The sequence below is a fragment of the Gigantopelta aegis genome, chromosome 2 (assembly GCF_016097555.1).
Source record: "Gigantopelta aegis isolate Gae_Host chromosome 2, Gae_host_genome, whole genome shotgun sequence".
Classification (NCBI taxonomy): domain Eukaryota; kingdom Metazoa; phylum Mollusca; class Gastropoda; order Neomphalida; family Peltospiridae; genus Gigantopelta; species Gigantopelta aegis.
The window spans coordinates 3,524,508-3,542,363 of NC_054700.1; the positions used below are offsets into that span (position 1 = coordinate 3,524,508).

General features: G+C 42.5%; 1 protein-coding gene across 1 annotated transcript in view; it reads left to right on the forward strand.

Moving 5' to 3' along the window:
• The window catches only part of LOC121379208, a 46,129-nt gene that overhangs the window by 17,859 nt on the left and 10,414 nt on the right, over positions 1 to 17,856 (forward strand). Inside the window, exons 10-13 of the mRNA XM_041507711.1 lie at positions 7,557 to 7,705; positions 10,457 to 10,490; positions 11,699 to 12,277; positions 12,913 to 12,975. Coding sequence (XP_041363645.1) covers positions 7,557 to 7,705; positions 10,457 to 10,490; positions 11,699 to 12,277; positions 12,913 to 12,975 — 825 coding nt within the window. The remainder of the gene's footprint in view (positions 1 to 7,556; positions 7,706 to 10,456; positions 10,491 to 11,698; positions 12,278 to 12,912; positions 12,976 to 17,856) is intronic.

Sequence of the window (17,856 nt, forward strand, 5' to 3'; positions counted from 1 at the left end):
AACAATAATAACAACCCAGAACTGATCACTTAATTAGTTAATCTCTAGGTGTCTAGTTTACACAATATGCTAATCACTTCACCGTGACACAACACCCACACGTGTGATAATTGAGAAACGCTTCCAGGGGTACTTAATTAATAAAGGAATTACCACTCTATTCCTAACTGGTTAATTTTTAATTAACCCTTAACTACTCATTCAATAACCTTGTAATACAGACTTAATACTGGTACCTATCACAATAAAGACAATAACCTACAGTTTACCTAGGTCCTCTAGGATGACTGGTTAATCTTTTTATAATTATTTAGGACAGTGAGCCTACAGATTACTGCGTCAGATGACCGGCAGCACCGTCTAAATACTATTGGTATAATACAGTATTAAAATATTTAAAGTCACATCAATCACATCAAGGTTATACACAGAGCAGAAAATATATATTTACCAAAGTCCCGTCTGAACTAATATAGATCGTTCAGTGGACGGACAGCGATCCCCTGGAACCTTCCTATGTTTCTCCCCGATATCTCTAAAACCCTAGCTATTTATTCAAAACTCTCAGAGACAGCGAATATCGCCTGGGGGCACAACGCGGTACCTCACCTATCATCTGATATTTCCACCTCTCCCAGAGTCGGTATATTTTTCTCTGATCGACAGACTGGCTGTCGCCATTCCGCGAGCAATCCCCTGGTGAAAAACAGCACTAGCGGAGTTATTACGTAACTACTGGCCACATGGCCTCCACACCTGCGCTAGGTGTGTATTAGAAAAGCTCGACGACCGTCGCGCAAAGGTATCACGTAACAAGTTGCCCATCTGGGCTAAGTGCATTTGGAACTGCACACGGTCCTCTAAAACAATTAATATCGCCACAGGCGAAAAGAAATTAAGATCATGTACCGTCACATATATATATATGTGTATCTATATAGTGAGTTATCAAAACGTCTTGAATCTGAGTAGGAGTCTTATTTATAACAGATATTTTTACTTCTTAGATAATCGCACAGGGGTTCTTTATTTCACAAAACCACTTCAGATAAACTCGCTATGAGTGTGTAGCCACACAAAAATGACACCAAAGGATCATTATAATCATTACCTCCCACCCACTTTATGTGACGTCAATACCCCAAACAGAAACTATATTAGTCATCACAAAGTGTATTAGTAACCTCATTCGTTCTTTTTGATAACACATACTTGTTTACACATGTACGTGTGTTAACAATTTCAAGACACGACTGACTGCTCTTCGGTGATGACCAGGTCACCAATGCCATACATCCAATAAAACAACAGCACGATCGAAATCGATTACACTGTGACGTATAGTTAACCTGACAATCATTTGTCTGTGACGCATACGTGCAAGGGCTGTAAATTACTTTTAGTCCCCCCAAAAAGAGTTAAAATTTGTTTAAAACCTGGTTTTTGAGAATATGTAAAGAATACAATAATGCATTCGTGTCCAATAGATACCATTTATCTTACAACTCGTTGTTTAAAAACGTATCAAACTCGCTTTCGCTCGTTAGATACATTTTAAAACAACTCGTTGAGAGATAAATGGTATCTAACGGCCACTCATGTATTATTATCTATTTATTACTCATATAGTTTATAATAAACGGTTACCGTACATAAATATCGTATTTCCCCACGCTATCTTTATGGCATGAACACTGCTATGGCACACTTCTGACGTCACGAGTAGCTACATCAGCTACATGTATAAGATTGCGACAGTAGCGGTTTCTGAAACTTACATCATTTAACGTCACTGTAATTGACATCGTTCAATGTTATTAACGTCGATTGTAAGACGATTATAATCGTATATATATATATATATATATATATATATATATATATATATATATATTCTGTGTATTTTTATATCTGTAGTCTTTAACAAATCGTTATATACGAAACTGAATGATTGGGTTGTTAGAACCTATTTAAACTGTCCCAGTCTTCAGTAGTTATTACAGTATAGTCCCAATCATTTCATGCTTGAAACCTTGTCGTATATAAGCATGTAAAACTCCTCCAAGTCCCAACCATTTCAAACAATCAAACATCAACTTGAATTATGACTTTAAAGTCATTAAGGACGCCGTGGAAGAATATGCTAAACAATGAGTTAAATGAGAGAGGAAACCTGTCGAAAGCCTTTCGGACTGGGTCCAGTCAAATCACGGTATTGGCACTGAACGAAGACATAAACTATCAAAGAAAACACGTTATACCAAGAAGCCCTTTGGAGAGACAAGGACTGGAATGTGGAGGTGGACGGAGAAAGAAGGTGAAAGATAGGAAGAGTTGCCAGATTGGGGGAAAATGAGATGGAATTCAAAGGTTGGGAAGAAATGAAATGGAATTCAAAGATTGAGGAGAAATGAGACGGAATTCAAAGATTGGGAAGAAATGAAATGGAATTCAAAGATTGGGAAGAAATGAGATGGAATTCAAAGATTGGGAAGGAATGAGATGGAATTCAAAGATTGGGAAGATATGAGATGGAATTCAAAGATTGGGGAGATATGAAATGGAATTCAAAGATTGGGGAGAAATGAGATGGAATTCAAAGATTGGGAAGAAATGAGATGGAATTCAAAGATTAGGAAGGAAGGAGATGGAATTCAAAGATTGGGAAGGAAGGAGATGGAATTCAAAGATTGGGAAGAAATGAGATGGAATTCAAAGATTGGGAAGGAATGAGATGGAATTCAAAGATTGGGAAGATATGAGATGGAATTCAAAGATTCGGAAGAAATGAAATGGAATTCAAAGATTGGGAAGAAATGAGATGGAATTCAAAGACTGGGAAGAAATGAGATGGAATTCAAAGATTGGGAAGATATGAGATGGAATTCAAAGATTGGAAAGATTTGAGATGGAATTCAAAGATTGGGAAGAAATGAGATGGAATTCAAAGATTGGGAAGGAAGGAGATGGAATTCAATGGAGAGAAAGAAACGGGGCAGTGGGATAAAAAAAAAAGAAGAAAAAAAGAGCCTATTTTGTTTCAGTCACCTGTGATTAAAAAGGTCAGTATGTTTTCTGAAAAAAGAAATATGCAAGAAACATGAATTAGTCCTTCGCATATTTGGGCTGGGGAGGGCGAGACGTAAAGCGTTCGCTTAATGCGCGGTCAGTCTAGGATCGATCTCTGTTGGTAGGCCCAATGGGCTATTTCTCGTTCCAGCCAGTGCACCACGACTGGTATATTGAAGGCAGTGGTATGAGCTATCCTGTCTGTGGGATGGTGCATATAAAAGATCTCTTACTACTAATGGAAAAATGTAGCGGGTTTCCTCTCTAAGACTATATGTCAAAATAACTAAATGTTTGACATGCAATAGCCGATTATTAATAAATCAACATGCATTAGTGGTGTCGTTAAACAAAAAAAACTTTAACGGTTTAAAAAAGAAAAAGAAAAAATCCCAGGACTTGCAAATGTCCTGTCTCAAGAACTAACCAATATCCTGATCACTATCAAGGATGAACGTTTCAATGTATAATCCTCCAGACAAGTGGTATTAATCACATATGGATGTATTCTCCAGAGACTTACTTGAAATTATTTCAGATTAGTCCAGATCATAAGTCGCCAGTATTCATTAAAACGTTTTGATTGTACAACGTTAGAGATTGTTCACAACCACACCGTTACTGTTACGGATCGTGATACGTCACCACTTTGAGTGGGGGCGGAACGTAGCTCAGTGGTACAGCGATCGCCCGATTCGCGATCGATCTAGGATCGATCCCCGTCGGTGGGCCCATTGGGCTATTTCTCGTTCCAGCCAGTGTTCCACAACTGGTGTAACAAAGGTCGTGGTATGTACTATCCTGTCTGTGGGATGGTGCATATAAAAGATCCCTTGCTGCTAATCGGAAAAAGTAGCCTATGAAGTGGCGACAGCGGGTTTCCTCTCTCAGTATCTGTGTGGTCCTTAACCATATGTCCGACGCCATATAACCCAGGCATGTGCTTGAAACATTTCTAAAAAAGCTGAAAATGATACATGCGTGCCGAAGACACGTAATCGAGTGCAGAATGCAAGGAAAATGAATGAAAGGAAAAAAATGTAAAAAAGGGGAATTCCGCCAATTAGAGGAAGAATCACATGCCACATAACCGTAAATAAAATGTGTTGAATGCGTCGTTAAACAAAATATGTCCTTCCTTTCTTGTTCAACGTTGAGTGTAGTTGACGTAACAGCAATTTACCTCCCACTATTTACGATTAAAAGGTCTGCTACACGTAATAAATTTCCAGGATAATATATAATAAAAACAATTAAAAAAAAGTTTTCTTTTCCGTTATATTGATGATCTCATATAATTTAGTAATAACATGGCAACAGATAAGTTTCCATCCTGGTACTCACTAGAGTTTAAAACAAGCATTGTGAGAGTTCTGTTAAAGCAATTCATGTCCGCTACCAGACCCAACACATTTGTGTATTTCTTAAATTCAAGTGTTATGACTCTGTGAAAAATTGGTAAATCGCAGAGGCGGATCTAAGGGGGGGGGGGGGGGGGGGGGGGTGACAGGGGCCCGGGCCCCCCTAAAGTTTGTGAGTTATAATTTTATTTTATATTAATTTTAATCATAGTTCGATCCCTCTGAAAACCTCCCCCAAAGTACCCTTGGCATTCCGCCTCATGTCACTGCCGCCCCCCCCCCTCCACAAATGGATTTTCTGGATCCGCCATTGATTCGCGATGAAAGTAAAACTTGATGTTTAATAGTACACGGTAAACCTATGCACAATATTTCAGCTCAATATCTCCACGCTGTCCTGTGCACACACCTCAGCTATCTGGGCTGTCTGTTCATTACAGTGGGTTAGTTGTTAGTTGTTAGTTGTTAGTGGTTAGTGAGAGAAAAGAAGGTGTAGTGGCCTTGCACCTACCCATTGAGTCGTTACAACTCGCTGTGGGTGAGAGCCGGTACCGGGCTACGAACCCAGTACCCACCAGCCTTATGTCCGATGGCTTAACCACAACCCCGAGGCCGGTTAGTCCGGACAACACATTTTTGTGTCTCTTAAGTTCTCTGTGAAAAATAGGTAAATCAGCATAAAGGTCAAACTTGATCTGTAACAGGATATGATAAAGCTATGCCTAAAATATCAGTCCGGAAAACTGTATATGGGACAGACAGGTAGAAGAACGTACACGGAACCTATAGTTACCTCCGGGTAGACCGGAAACGACCGAAAGTGTAAAATCACTCTCACACCTCAGTTTATAGTTATGGCTGTACGTATTTAGAAGCAAGGAAGTTTACACCCCCTCCCACCCAAAAAGCAAAGAAAACAAAACAAACAAACAAACAAACCCCCCCCCCCCAAACAAAACCCAATATAAAACCAACAAACAAAACAAAAGTGAAAACAAAAAAACACCCCCAAAAACCAACAACAAAACAAACACAACCCACCACAAATAAACCCCACCAAAAATACCCCCAACACAAAGAACAAACCACAACAACAAAACACAAACAAAAATAAACAACAATCAACAAAAACAACAACAAACAACAACAAACAAACAAACCATCGGAAAACTAAACGTGCCCTTTTTACTTTAGAACTGCCCTTTTTGTCCAGCAGGACCACACCCTATATTACCGCGCCTTATTTAGCTGTGCCAATTAGTTCGGGTAAGGTACGAATGTAGACGTCGTTAAACGAAATGTTATGTTTCTATATTTTGTTAATATAAACTCTTGATAGATATAATGGGGTTGAAACCCTTAGCGACATAATCGTAACGTAGTACCCGTGTGCTGGTAAATACGGGTTAATTGCACGCCAACTGACCACCCACCGAGCACACGTGAACAAATGTACCTGTCGGTTACCTTTCGGTTACCTGTCGGTTACCTGGCGACGATATCACCCAACCACAGTGTTACCTGGAGGTGGTCACAACAGGAAATCTGAAAAACCACAGAAGTACTTGAAATTAATCTCGTATTTCATGACAGATACATACTGTTGCCATTAGTTGGGACAACGATTGCGTGCGTGACTCACACAAAGTGATTTAGCAGGGATAAAAGAGCCCGTCTAAGGTGCGAGAGGTCAATGGATCGATTCCCCTGCGTGGAATGCTTGATTCCTTGACCCGTTGAATAATACATCAACATCAACCCCCGTGTCTTTGTTTAATTTGCTTTCACGGAAGACTCTTTTCGTCCATCTCTCTCTCTCTCTCTCTCTCTCTCTCTCTCTCTCTCTCTCTCTCTCTCTCTCTCTCTCTCTCTCTCTCTCTCTCTCTCTCTCTCTGTGTCTGTCTCTCTCACTCTGTCTGTCTCTCTGTCTCTCTCTCTCTCCCCATCTCGGCTAATATATGAGCATAAATATTTTTTCTTTTATCTTTCTATTGTTTCTTTGGGTTGGGTATTTTTTGTGTGTAGGGTGTTTTTGTTTATTATTATTATTGTTTTTAAACGATACTTACGTGTGTATTATGGAGTAGATGAGGTCATAAGCGTACGAGACAGGTGGGCAGACAGGGCAACTGTTCCCCCCTCCCCCCACCCCAGTGCTGGAGCAAAACATCAAATTCGGGCAAAAATGATAGAGCTTTCGGCAAAATATGCTAACCCGAGACCTTTTTACCATGTATTTCCTTCACTCTACACTCAAAATTTGTTGAAATCCATGTAAAAATGCGTAGTGATTCGTTTGCAACCTTATATAGTTGTTTGGTACTAAATTGCTAATATGAATAAAAAACAATTATCCATATTCGGGCATTTTTCTTTAATTCGGTCAAAAACTAGCCTGCAACCCCCCCCCCCCCCACCCCCATAGAAATGGAAGCCCGTACGCCTGTGGTAGAGGTAAATTTTCCAAACAAAGTGTTTTCGTCCTCTCCTATCCCACCCCACCACGTTCCTTCCTAGAACGCGCTACTGATACGAAATTTATTTTATAATGGGAAGGGGACCGATATGTTCATGCAATTGACACCAACAATGCGCTTTTCAACTGCATGTTGGATGTTATTCTCTCCTTCCCCATTACATTTGTTTCCTTTGTGTATGACTCAGTTAACATACACTTTTCTACGGCTAAAGAACAATAAATTACATTTGTGAAAAAAGGGGAAATAGCATGCATTTCCAGTAGCAATAACATACCATGTGACGTTAAGAAAATAAATTACGGAAATAAAAACACCAGGACAGTGTGCAAAAAAGAGGAATTTACATCTACGTCAACAACAAAAACTAGACCGACCTTGTTAAACCCGCCCCGCTTTTACTTTGCCATTCATATAAATTTCACTACAAGTCTGAAAAGCGATGATTTCATTGGTTGGGATTACGCAATTGATCCATATATGGTATTGGAGTACTACGAGATAACATCTGCTCTTGAACTGTCCTCGTTTTTTTTTTAAACTAATAATATTTAAAGAGCACACGAAGGATTGATGATGTCACGTTATGACTTGCTAAGCGTTCGGCCACTCATCGATGTGTATTACTAGCCTGTTTGAGGTCGGACAGGAAAAACTCAATTACAGACGATAAAAACCGTAACCGCACGAGAAGCTGATCCAGATAGCCAGAATTCTGAGCTAGAAATCACGTGTGTTTGTCATCCAGCCGTTGGGATAATGAACACAATATCCAGTGTTTTGTGTTTTCTTACATGGGTAAGCATGTCTTTCTTTTATTATTTCTTTTACAGTGGCCTAGCCAGGATTTTATTATGGGGAGATGGGGAGGGCATTAACGCTGTCTATAAGTTGTGCCATGGGGAATTAGGCAAATACAAAATGAAAGAAGAAAGGAAGGGATATTTTACTTAACGACACACTCAGCACATTTTAATTACGGTTATATGGCGTCGGACATATCCTTAAGGGCCACACAGAATGATAATGAGAGAGGAAACCCGCTGCCGGCACGCAGTGGGCTTCTCTTTCCGATTAGCAGGATTATGCAGTATCCCACAGCCAGGATGGCACTTACACTAGTTGTGTAGCATTGGCTAGAATGAGAAATAGCCCAATGGCCCATCAACGGGGATCGATCCTAGACCGACCGCACATGAAGCGAGCACTTCGCAAATATAAAAGTAAATGGGGCAAAAAGGCGTGTATAGTGGAGGGTGGGGGTGGGGGAGGGGGAGGGGCATGTCCACCACGACTCTCCGCTGGCTAAGTCAGTGCTCTTTATAAACCTTGAAGTCATGTTTTCGTGAATATTAAATGTGCATTATCGTTAAACCATTAGAGGTACCTGTAATTGTATCTTACACTTTGTTCTTAATTAATTAGTTTTGCCTTTGTACACGGTGTTTACTTTATCAACATCTCTGATCTATACTGCACTAAAGTTATGGGTCCTCTGTTAAAATATACTCCATATCCGCGTCTACTGTTGATGCCATTTAAACGTAGTGTTTGTATCCCACGGCCCTAACTGTGGAGAATGATCCTTCTAGGGACGTAGCCCAGTGGTAAAGCGCTTGCCTGATGCGCAGTCGGTCTATGATCGATTCCCGTCGGTGGACCCATTGGGCTATTTCTCGTTCCATTCAGTGCACCACGACTGGAATATCAAAGGTCGTGGTATGTGCTGTCCTTTCTGTAGAATAGTGTATATAAAAGATCCCTTGCTACTAATGACAAAAAGGTTGCGGGTTTCCACGTTAAGACTATGTCAGAATTACTAAATGTTTGACATCCAGTAGACAGTGATTAATAGATCAAAGTGTTCTGGTGGTGTCGTTAAACAAAAAAACCCATTAACTTTAACTTTAAAAAAAAACAACAAAAAACAACAAAACAATAACAATAACAATAACAATAACAAACAAACCAACAAGAATCATTCTGCTGAAAAATGCCCCACATTTGAGCTCAACAGGATCCAGGATGCATTACTAACACAACAGTGTAACGCAGATGTTCCTGTAGAAAACAGCAGCATATCATTTATAATATTGAAGGTAGATACTTTTTACGGATAGTAATAGGCCACCACGTTGAGTGTAGACTAGATGGTAACGTTACAGCAATTTGCGTCCCACTCTTTACGAATAAATCTAACTAGTGCACCACGACTGGTATATCAAAGTCCGTGGTATGTACTACCTTGTCTGTAGGATGGTGAATATAAAAGATCCCTTGCTGCTAATCGAAAAGAGTAACCCACGAAGTGGTGACAGCGGGTTTCCTCCCAATATCTGTGTGGTCCTTAACCATAAGTCGGACGCCATACAACCGTAAAGAAAATGTGTTGAGTGTGTCGTTAAATAAAACATTTCCTTCCTTCCTACCTTTACGAATAATAGGCCACCAGAGCCGGTTTAAGGATCTGCGGGACCTGTAGCACAACTAACAGCGGGACCCCCTTCCCAGGATATATATTTTGCAACCCCCTCGGGGAGAGGTGAAAAATGACCCAGGGTTAATTTAAAAAATGTACGCATCACCACGGGGGCCCCTGAAGCGCGGGGACTAGCACGTGTTACATGTGCTACTAGGACAAACCGGCTCTGAGGCCTGCTACTGGCTAATATATAATTTAAGAACAAATAATAATAAATAACAGTTCTGAGAATGCCACCATCTTTAATTCACTAACTGTGTCGATCTGCGAAACTAGATGAACAATTAGTACTGTTACCGAATCATAACTGAGTCGAAGCCTGTTTTTTGTGTGTGTTTTCTTCAAACGCAGGTGTTCAAGCACTATAAATGTATGACATTGTAATTACGCGTGTAGGACATAATCATGCTTTTTAAAAATTTGGCCTCTTATCGGCATCGGCAACAGTAACAGTTACCAAAACTCCCTATTATCTATTGTATGATCAGTTCCTACAGTTACTTCCATGGAATACGGTACTGATTGCACACCCAATACTTTTTTCAATCCCACATCCCCCTTTCATTTCTCACTTTTGATTCCCATATCATTTCTCTCTGAACTGACAGCTCCTTCTCTCTTCTAACATCTAATTTACTGTTTGGGAGGGGAGGGGGGTGGGGATTAAGCGAAGTCGGTTGAACGCTCGCCTGAGATCCATTGCTGCTAACGAGAAAACAAAATGTAGCGGGTTTCCTCTGATTACTATGAGTCAGAATTACCAAATGTTTGACATCCAACAGCCGATGATTATTTAATCAACATCCTCTATTTGTTTTGTTAAACAAAACAAATTTTAACATCCCAATCCACACCTGCCATTTTCTTTTAACTTCAGCTGGAGGCTTAGCTGACCACTTCAGGGAGCGTTTAGTGGTTACTCCAGGCTCCTGTTACAATGTAACCACCTACTATACTTCCCAACTTCTGAGGATCGTTAGTTAGTGCCGTGGGTCAGACCAGTTTAAAAAATCTAGTAGTTATTGTGACTGAACATTCCTTTAAAAAATATTTTATCTCTGTTGCAGGTAACGATTCCAGAGCATAGTTACTCCATTCCAGGTGAGTTCTTTTTTTAATCACCACCACCACCACCACCACCATCATCATCATCATCATCATTATCAGTAATAGTATCAGCATTATCATCATCATCACCACCACCACCACCACCACCATCACCACCACCACCACCACCACCACCATCATCATCATCATTATTAGTAATAGTATCAGCATTATCATCATCATCACCATCATCAACACCATCACCACCACCACCACCATCATCATCATTATCAGCAATAGTATCAGCATTATCATCATCATCACCATCATCAACACCATCATCATTAGCGACCTCACCACAACCATCACTACCACAACTATCTCGATAATAGTTATATTTAGTTCACGAATGTCGGATCTACAGATCCCACAATATACCAACGTGAGAGATAAAGAAACTTTGTTATTTTTTTTGTTATTTTTTGTTATTTTTTATTTTTTAAAGAAACTTGTCACCATGACTTAATATACACGTAGCTCCATTTCACAGACGGCGAAACGTAGCCCAGTGTTAAAGCGTTCGCTTGATACATGATCGATATAAGAGTAATCCCTGTCTGTGGGCACGTTTGGGCTATTTCTCGTTCCAGCCCGTGCTCCACAATTGGTGTAACAAAGGCCGTAGTATGTACTATCCTGTCTGTGAGATGGTGCATATAAAAGATCCCTTGCTGCTAACCACATGTCCAACGCCGCATGTCTTTCAGTTTAATAGAACATGTTCTGAAAACTACCGAAGTACCAAATGTGGTTACATGACATATGGGACCTAAGCGTTTTGCGTTTAGCCAATTTATAGCTGCTTTATAGATGGTCTTTGATGACTATTTCTGGTTGTGATCTTAGTTAAAATAAGCAGTTAATCACTGAAAGAATTTCTGCATATTTGTATTTGCATTTCTAAATGACGATTAAATTTCGTCACTTGTGTTGGGTACCGTAACATTTACAGACGAGTGTGCAGAAAGTTTATCAAGGGGGTGGGGGTTGTCTAAACTTTAGCGAGCAAAGTTTATAGAGAGTCGAGTCACGCTGCCCCAAAAATATACTGAAAAAAGATAAGAAAATTTTCTTGAGCAGGGAGGGCTTGCAACACCTGAAATCCTCACCCTGAAAAGGCGCTTGATTCAGTTTTCAAGATACTGCTGTGGGTTTTCAAAATCGTCTTTTAAAAGAAAAAAAAATTATTATTATATTTACAGTAAAACAACCGAAATGTCGTGAGAAAGTCGCAGACATCATCTTCGCCTTGGACTCGTCTAGTTCCATATGGGAAGACGACTTCAAACAACAACTCAACTTCGTCGCCAACGTCGCCAATTCCTTCATCCTCGGCCAGAACAACATCCAGGTGGGAGTGGTCACATTCGGAAGTGACGTCAGACTAGATTTCCACCTGAACGCGCACACGAGCCCTACCGATCTGATGGCGGCGCTGAAAAACATCTCCTACCTCGGCGGAGGCACCAACACCGGAAGTGCGATCAGGTACATCCGGAAGGAGATGTTCAGAGAGAAACATGGCGGCCGTCCCTGGGCTGCCAAGATCCTGGTGTTGGTGACGGACGGGCTATCGCAGAACACGACGTCCACGTTGATGGAGGCGTCCTTCGCGCACTACAACAACATCGAGGTGTTTGCGATTGGCGTAGGCGGCGGCGTGGACGACTTCGAACTGCGCAGCATCACCAGCGAGCCGTCCGAGACCCACGTGTTCAGAGTGGATGGTTATGAGGCTCTGGACGCTATCAGAACTACAATCGAACAGAGGACCTGTGAACGTGAGTGTGTAGAGGGTTAACTGTATCAGAAAACAGGTATAGCCAAGGGAAGGGGGCATGGGCGCTGTCAGAACTACAATCAAACAGATGGCCTGTTTACGTGAGTGTGTAGAGGGTTAACTGTATCAGAAAACAGGTCTAGCCGAGGGAAGGGGGCATGGGCGCTATCAGAACTACAATCGAACAGAGGACCTGTGAACGTGAGTGTGTAGAGGGTTAACTATATCAGACAAGTGGCATAGACGAGGTGGTGGGTGGTGGTGGTGGTGGTGGTGGGAAGGCATGGGGGTGATGAAAGTAGAAAAGAAAGAGTGACATGGCATGCTCAATTATGACGATGCCATCGACTGGATGGACCAGTTATGTATTAATCCATCTTTCAACGGAAGGATACATAATTTTCAGAGTTAGAGCCCCCCCCCCCCCCCCCCCCGCGCCAACCCTCCCCAAGAGATTAAGAATCCCTGCTCTAAAGTGCACTGGTGTCATGTTTTATGAAAACGTACATGTATTGGTATATTTGTTTATTCCCGGAATTGCGGCCTCACCCACAAACAACATTTCTAGTTGGTATCTACAATTCTGTTGGTTAGGCCAATAATTACAATTTTACATTCAGGCCATTTTGTTTTCAGGACCTTCCAAGGACCATCCCCCAGGCTCGGTTAAAGAGGAACCAGCAGACACGCCAACAGAACGTAAGTTGTCTTCTTAAATATACTGTACAACAAACGAATATCGGTGTTTTAATATACATGAACATATTCTTTTCATGATACAGTCAGTTCATTAAATCGATTGCCAAAATGGGCCAAACATGTTCACGAGACGTTAGTAATTTTAACACACAGTCACTGCCGACGAAAAATACCTCCGCTTCGCCGGCTAAATTAGGGCCCGACACACGAAACTAGATCAGGGTCCGAAACACGAAACTAGATTAGGGCCTGACACACGAAACTAGATTAGGGCCTGACACACGAAACTAGATTAGGGCCTGACACACGAAACTAGATTAGGGCCCGACACACGAAATTAGATCAGGGTCCGAAACACGAAACTAGATTAGGGCCTGACACACGAAACTAGATTAGGGCCTGACATACGAAACTAGATTAGGGCCCGACACACGAAATTAGATCAGGGTCCGAAACACGAAACTAGATTAGGGCCTGACACACGAAACTAGATCAGGGTCCGAAACACGAAACTAGATTAGGGCCTGACACACGAAACTAGATCAGGGTCCGAAACACGAAACTAGATTAGGGCCTGACACACGAAACTAGATCAGGGTCCGAAACACGAAACTAGATTAGGGCCTGACACACGAAACTAGATCAGGGTCCGACACACGAAACTAGATTAGGGCCTGACACACGAAACTAGATCAGGGTCCGACACACGAAACTAGATTAGGGCCTGACACACGAAACTAGATCAGGGTCCGAAACACGAAACTAGATTAGGGCCTGACACACGAAACTAGATCAGGGTCCGAAACACGAAACTAGATTAGGGCCTGACACACGAAACTAGATCAGGGTCCGACACACGAAACTAGATTAGGGCCTGACACACGAAACTAGATCAGGGTCCGACACACGAAACTAGATTAGGGCCTGACACACGAAACTAGATCAGTGTCCGAAACACGAAACTAGATTAGGGCCTGACACACGAAACTAGATCAGGGTCCGAAACACGAAACTTAATTAGGGCCTGACACACGAAACTAGATGAGGGCCCGACACACGAAACTAGATCAGGGTCCGAAACACGAAACTAGATCAGGGTCCGAAACATGAAACTAGATTAGGGCCTGACACACGAAACTAGATTAGGGCCTGACACAGGAAACTAGATTAGGGCCTGACACACGAAACTAGATCAGGGCCTGACACACGAAACTAGATCAGGGTCCGAAACACGAAACTAGATTAGGGCCTGACACACGAAACTAGATCAGGGTCCGAAACACGAAACTAGATTAGGGCCTGACACAGGAAACTAGACCAGGGTCCGAAACACGAAACTAGATTAGGGCCTGACACACGAAACTAGATCAGGGTCCGAAACACGAAACTAGATTAGGGCCCGACACACGAAACTAGATCAGGGTCCGAAACACGAAACTAGATTAGGGCCTGACACACGAAACTAGATTAGGGCCTGACACACGAAACTAGATTAGGGCCTGACACACGAAACTAGATTAGGGCCCGACACACGAAACTAGATCAGGGTCCGAAACACGAAACTAGATTAGGGCCTGACACACGAAACTAGATTAGGGCCTGACATACGAAACTAGATTAGGGCCCGACACACGAAATTAGATCAGGGTCCGAAACACGAAACTAGATTAGGGCCTGACACACGAAACTAGATCAGGGTCCGAAACACGAAACTAGATTAGGGCCTGACACACGAAACTAGATCAGGGTCCGAAACACGAAACTAGATTAGGGCCTGACACACGAAACTAGATCAGGGTCCGAAACACGAAACTAGATTAGGGCCTGACACACGAAACTAGATCAGGGTCCGACACACGAAACTAGATTAGGGCCTGACACACGAAACTAGATCAGGGTCCGACACACGAAACTAGATTAGGGCCTGACACACGAAACTAGATCAGGGTCCGAAACACGAAACTAGATTAGGGCCTGACACACGAAACTAGATCAGGGTCCGACACACGAAACTAGATTAGGGCCTGACACACGAAACTAGATCAGGGTCCGACACACGAAACTAGATTAGGGCCTGACACACGAAACTAGATCAGTGTCCGAAACACGAAACTAGATTAGGGCCTGACACACGAAACTAGATCAGGGTCCGAAACACGAAACTAGATTAGGGCCTGACACACGAAACTAGATGAGGGCCCGACACACGAAACTAGATCAGGGTCCGAAACACGAAACTAGATCAGGGTCCGAAACATGAAACTAGATTAGGGCCTGACACACGAAACTAGATTAGGGCCTGACACAGGAAACTAGATTAGGGCCTGACACACGAAACTAGATCAGGGCCTGACACACGAAACTAGATCAGGGTCCGAAACACGAAACTAGATTAGGGCCTGACACACGAAACTAGATCAGGGTCCGAAACACGAAACTAGATTAGGGCCTGACACAGGAAACTAGACCAGGGTCCGAAACACGAAACTAGATTAGGGCCTGACACACGAAACTAGATCAGGGTCCGAAACACGAAACTAGATTAGGGCCCGACACACGAAACTAGATCAGGGTCCGAAACATGAAACTAGATTAGAGCCCGACACACGAAACTAGATCAGGGTCCGAAACACGAAACTAGATTAGGGCCTGACACACGAAACTAGATGAGGGCCCGACACACGAAACTAGATCAGGGTCCGAAACACGAAACTAGATTAGGGCCTGACACACGAAACTAGATCAGGGCCCGACACACGAAACTAGATTAGGGCCTGACAGACGAAACTAGATCAGGGTCCGAAACACGAAACTAGATTAGGGCCTGACACACGAAACTAGATGAGGGCCCGACACACGAAACTAGATCAGGGTCCGAAACACGAAACTAGATTAGGGCCTGACACACGAAACTAGATCAGGGTCCGACACACGAAACTAGATTAGGGCCTGACACTCGAAACTAGATTAGGGCCTGACACACGAAACTAGATTAGGATCTGACACAGGAAACTAGATTAGGGCCTGACACAGGAAACTAGATTAGGGCCTGACACACGAAACTAGATCAGGGCCTGACACACGAAACTAGATCAGGGTCCGAAACACGAAACTAGATTAGGGCCTGACACACGAAACTAGATCAGGGTTCGAAACACGAAACTAGATTAGGGCCTGACACACGAAACTAGATCAGGGTCCGAAACACGAAACTAGATTAGGGCCTGACACAGGAAACTAGACCAGGGTCCGAAACACGAAACTAGATTAGGGCCTGACACACGAAACTAGATCAGGGTCCGAAACACGAAACTAGATTAGGGCCCGACACACGAAACTAGATCAGGGTCCGAAACATGAAACTAGATTAGAGCCCGACACACGAAACTAGATCAGGGTCCGAAACACGAAACTAGATTAGGGCCTGACACACGAAACTAGATGAGGGCCCGACACACGAAACTAGATCAGGGTCCGAAACACGAAACTAGATTAGGGCCTGACACACGAAACTAGATCAGGGCCCGACACACGAAACTAGATTAGGGCCTGACACACGAAACTAGATCAGGGTCCGAAACACGAAACTAGATTAGGGCCTGACACACGAAACTAGATGAGGGCCCGACACACGAAACTAGATCAGGGTCCGAAACACGAAACTAGATTAGGGCCTGACACACGAAACTAGATCAGGGTCCGACACACGAAACTAGATTAGGGCCTGACACTCGAAACTAGATTAGGGCCTGACACACGAAACTAGATTAGGGTCTGACACAGGAAACTAGATTAGGGCCTGACACAGGAAACTAGATTAGGGCCTGACACACGAAACTAGATCAGGGTTCGAAACACGAAACTAGATTAGGGCCTGACACAGGAAACTAGACCAGGGTCCGAAACACGAAACTAGATTAGGGCCTGACACACGAAACTAGACCAGGGTCCGAAACACGAAACTAGATTAGGGCCCGACACACGAAACTAGATCAGGGTCCGAAACATGAAACTAGATTAGAGCCCGACACACGAAACTAGATCAGGGTCCGAAACACGAAACTAGATTAGGGCCTGACACAGGAAACTTGATTAAATTGGCGAAGGTGTATGCGAAGCTGGGTCCTATTTCACTGAATTATCGCAACTTTGCGATCTCGCGGTGCAATACAAAAATAGCTGTACGGACGATGCGATGATGTTTAAGAGAGCTTAAACGAGCTTTGTGGATTAGTGTCCTGGGCCCCGTTCCACAAAAGCGATCATGGCGCTAAGATCACCTTAAGTCCTTAAAGCATTTGAAATATTCTTAACATCAAGATCCTTCGTGGGAAGGGCATCTAGATGATAAAACCGTTATCGTGGTAAAAACAAAATCGGATCTCTGCATAAGTAGAGATGAAGGGACGTTATAACCATTCCTAATGAGTCTGCAGGAGGAACAATACTCCCAAGACGTGTAACAGATTTAAACCTGCACTAAGCTTGAGTCTACACCATAAGATCGGATCTGAGTTTTAAAGTCGCAGACCGTAGTTTGAACCCTTCAAATTGGACACCAAGTTTGGGTAATCTATAAAAATGTACCACATTTGGATAAAGTGACAACAGAGTTGAAACAAGAGTCTGTTAAGTTGAATCGTGGAAATACTCTTTAAAATATACTCGAGTTCGTCTCCATAACCGTTACTTTTATGAGGTACGTGCTTGTGTAAAAATATAAAGAAAATATGCATTTCCTGGTATTAGAAACACCAGGATAGTCTGAAACACTTCTGATGTACGGAAATGGTTAATCTAAAGAATAAACTACAAGTAATGTTTGATTTCAATAATAAAAAAACGGCTCTAATAGTGAAAAATACGCCGTAGTGTTTAAAA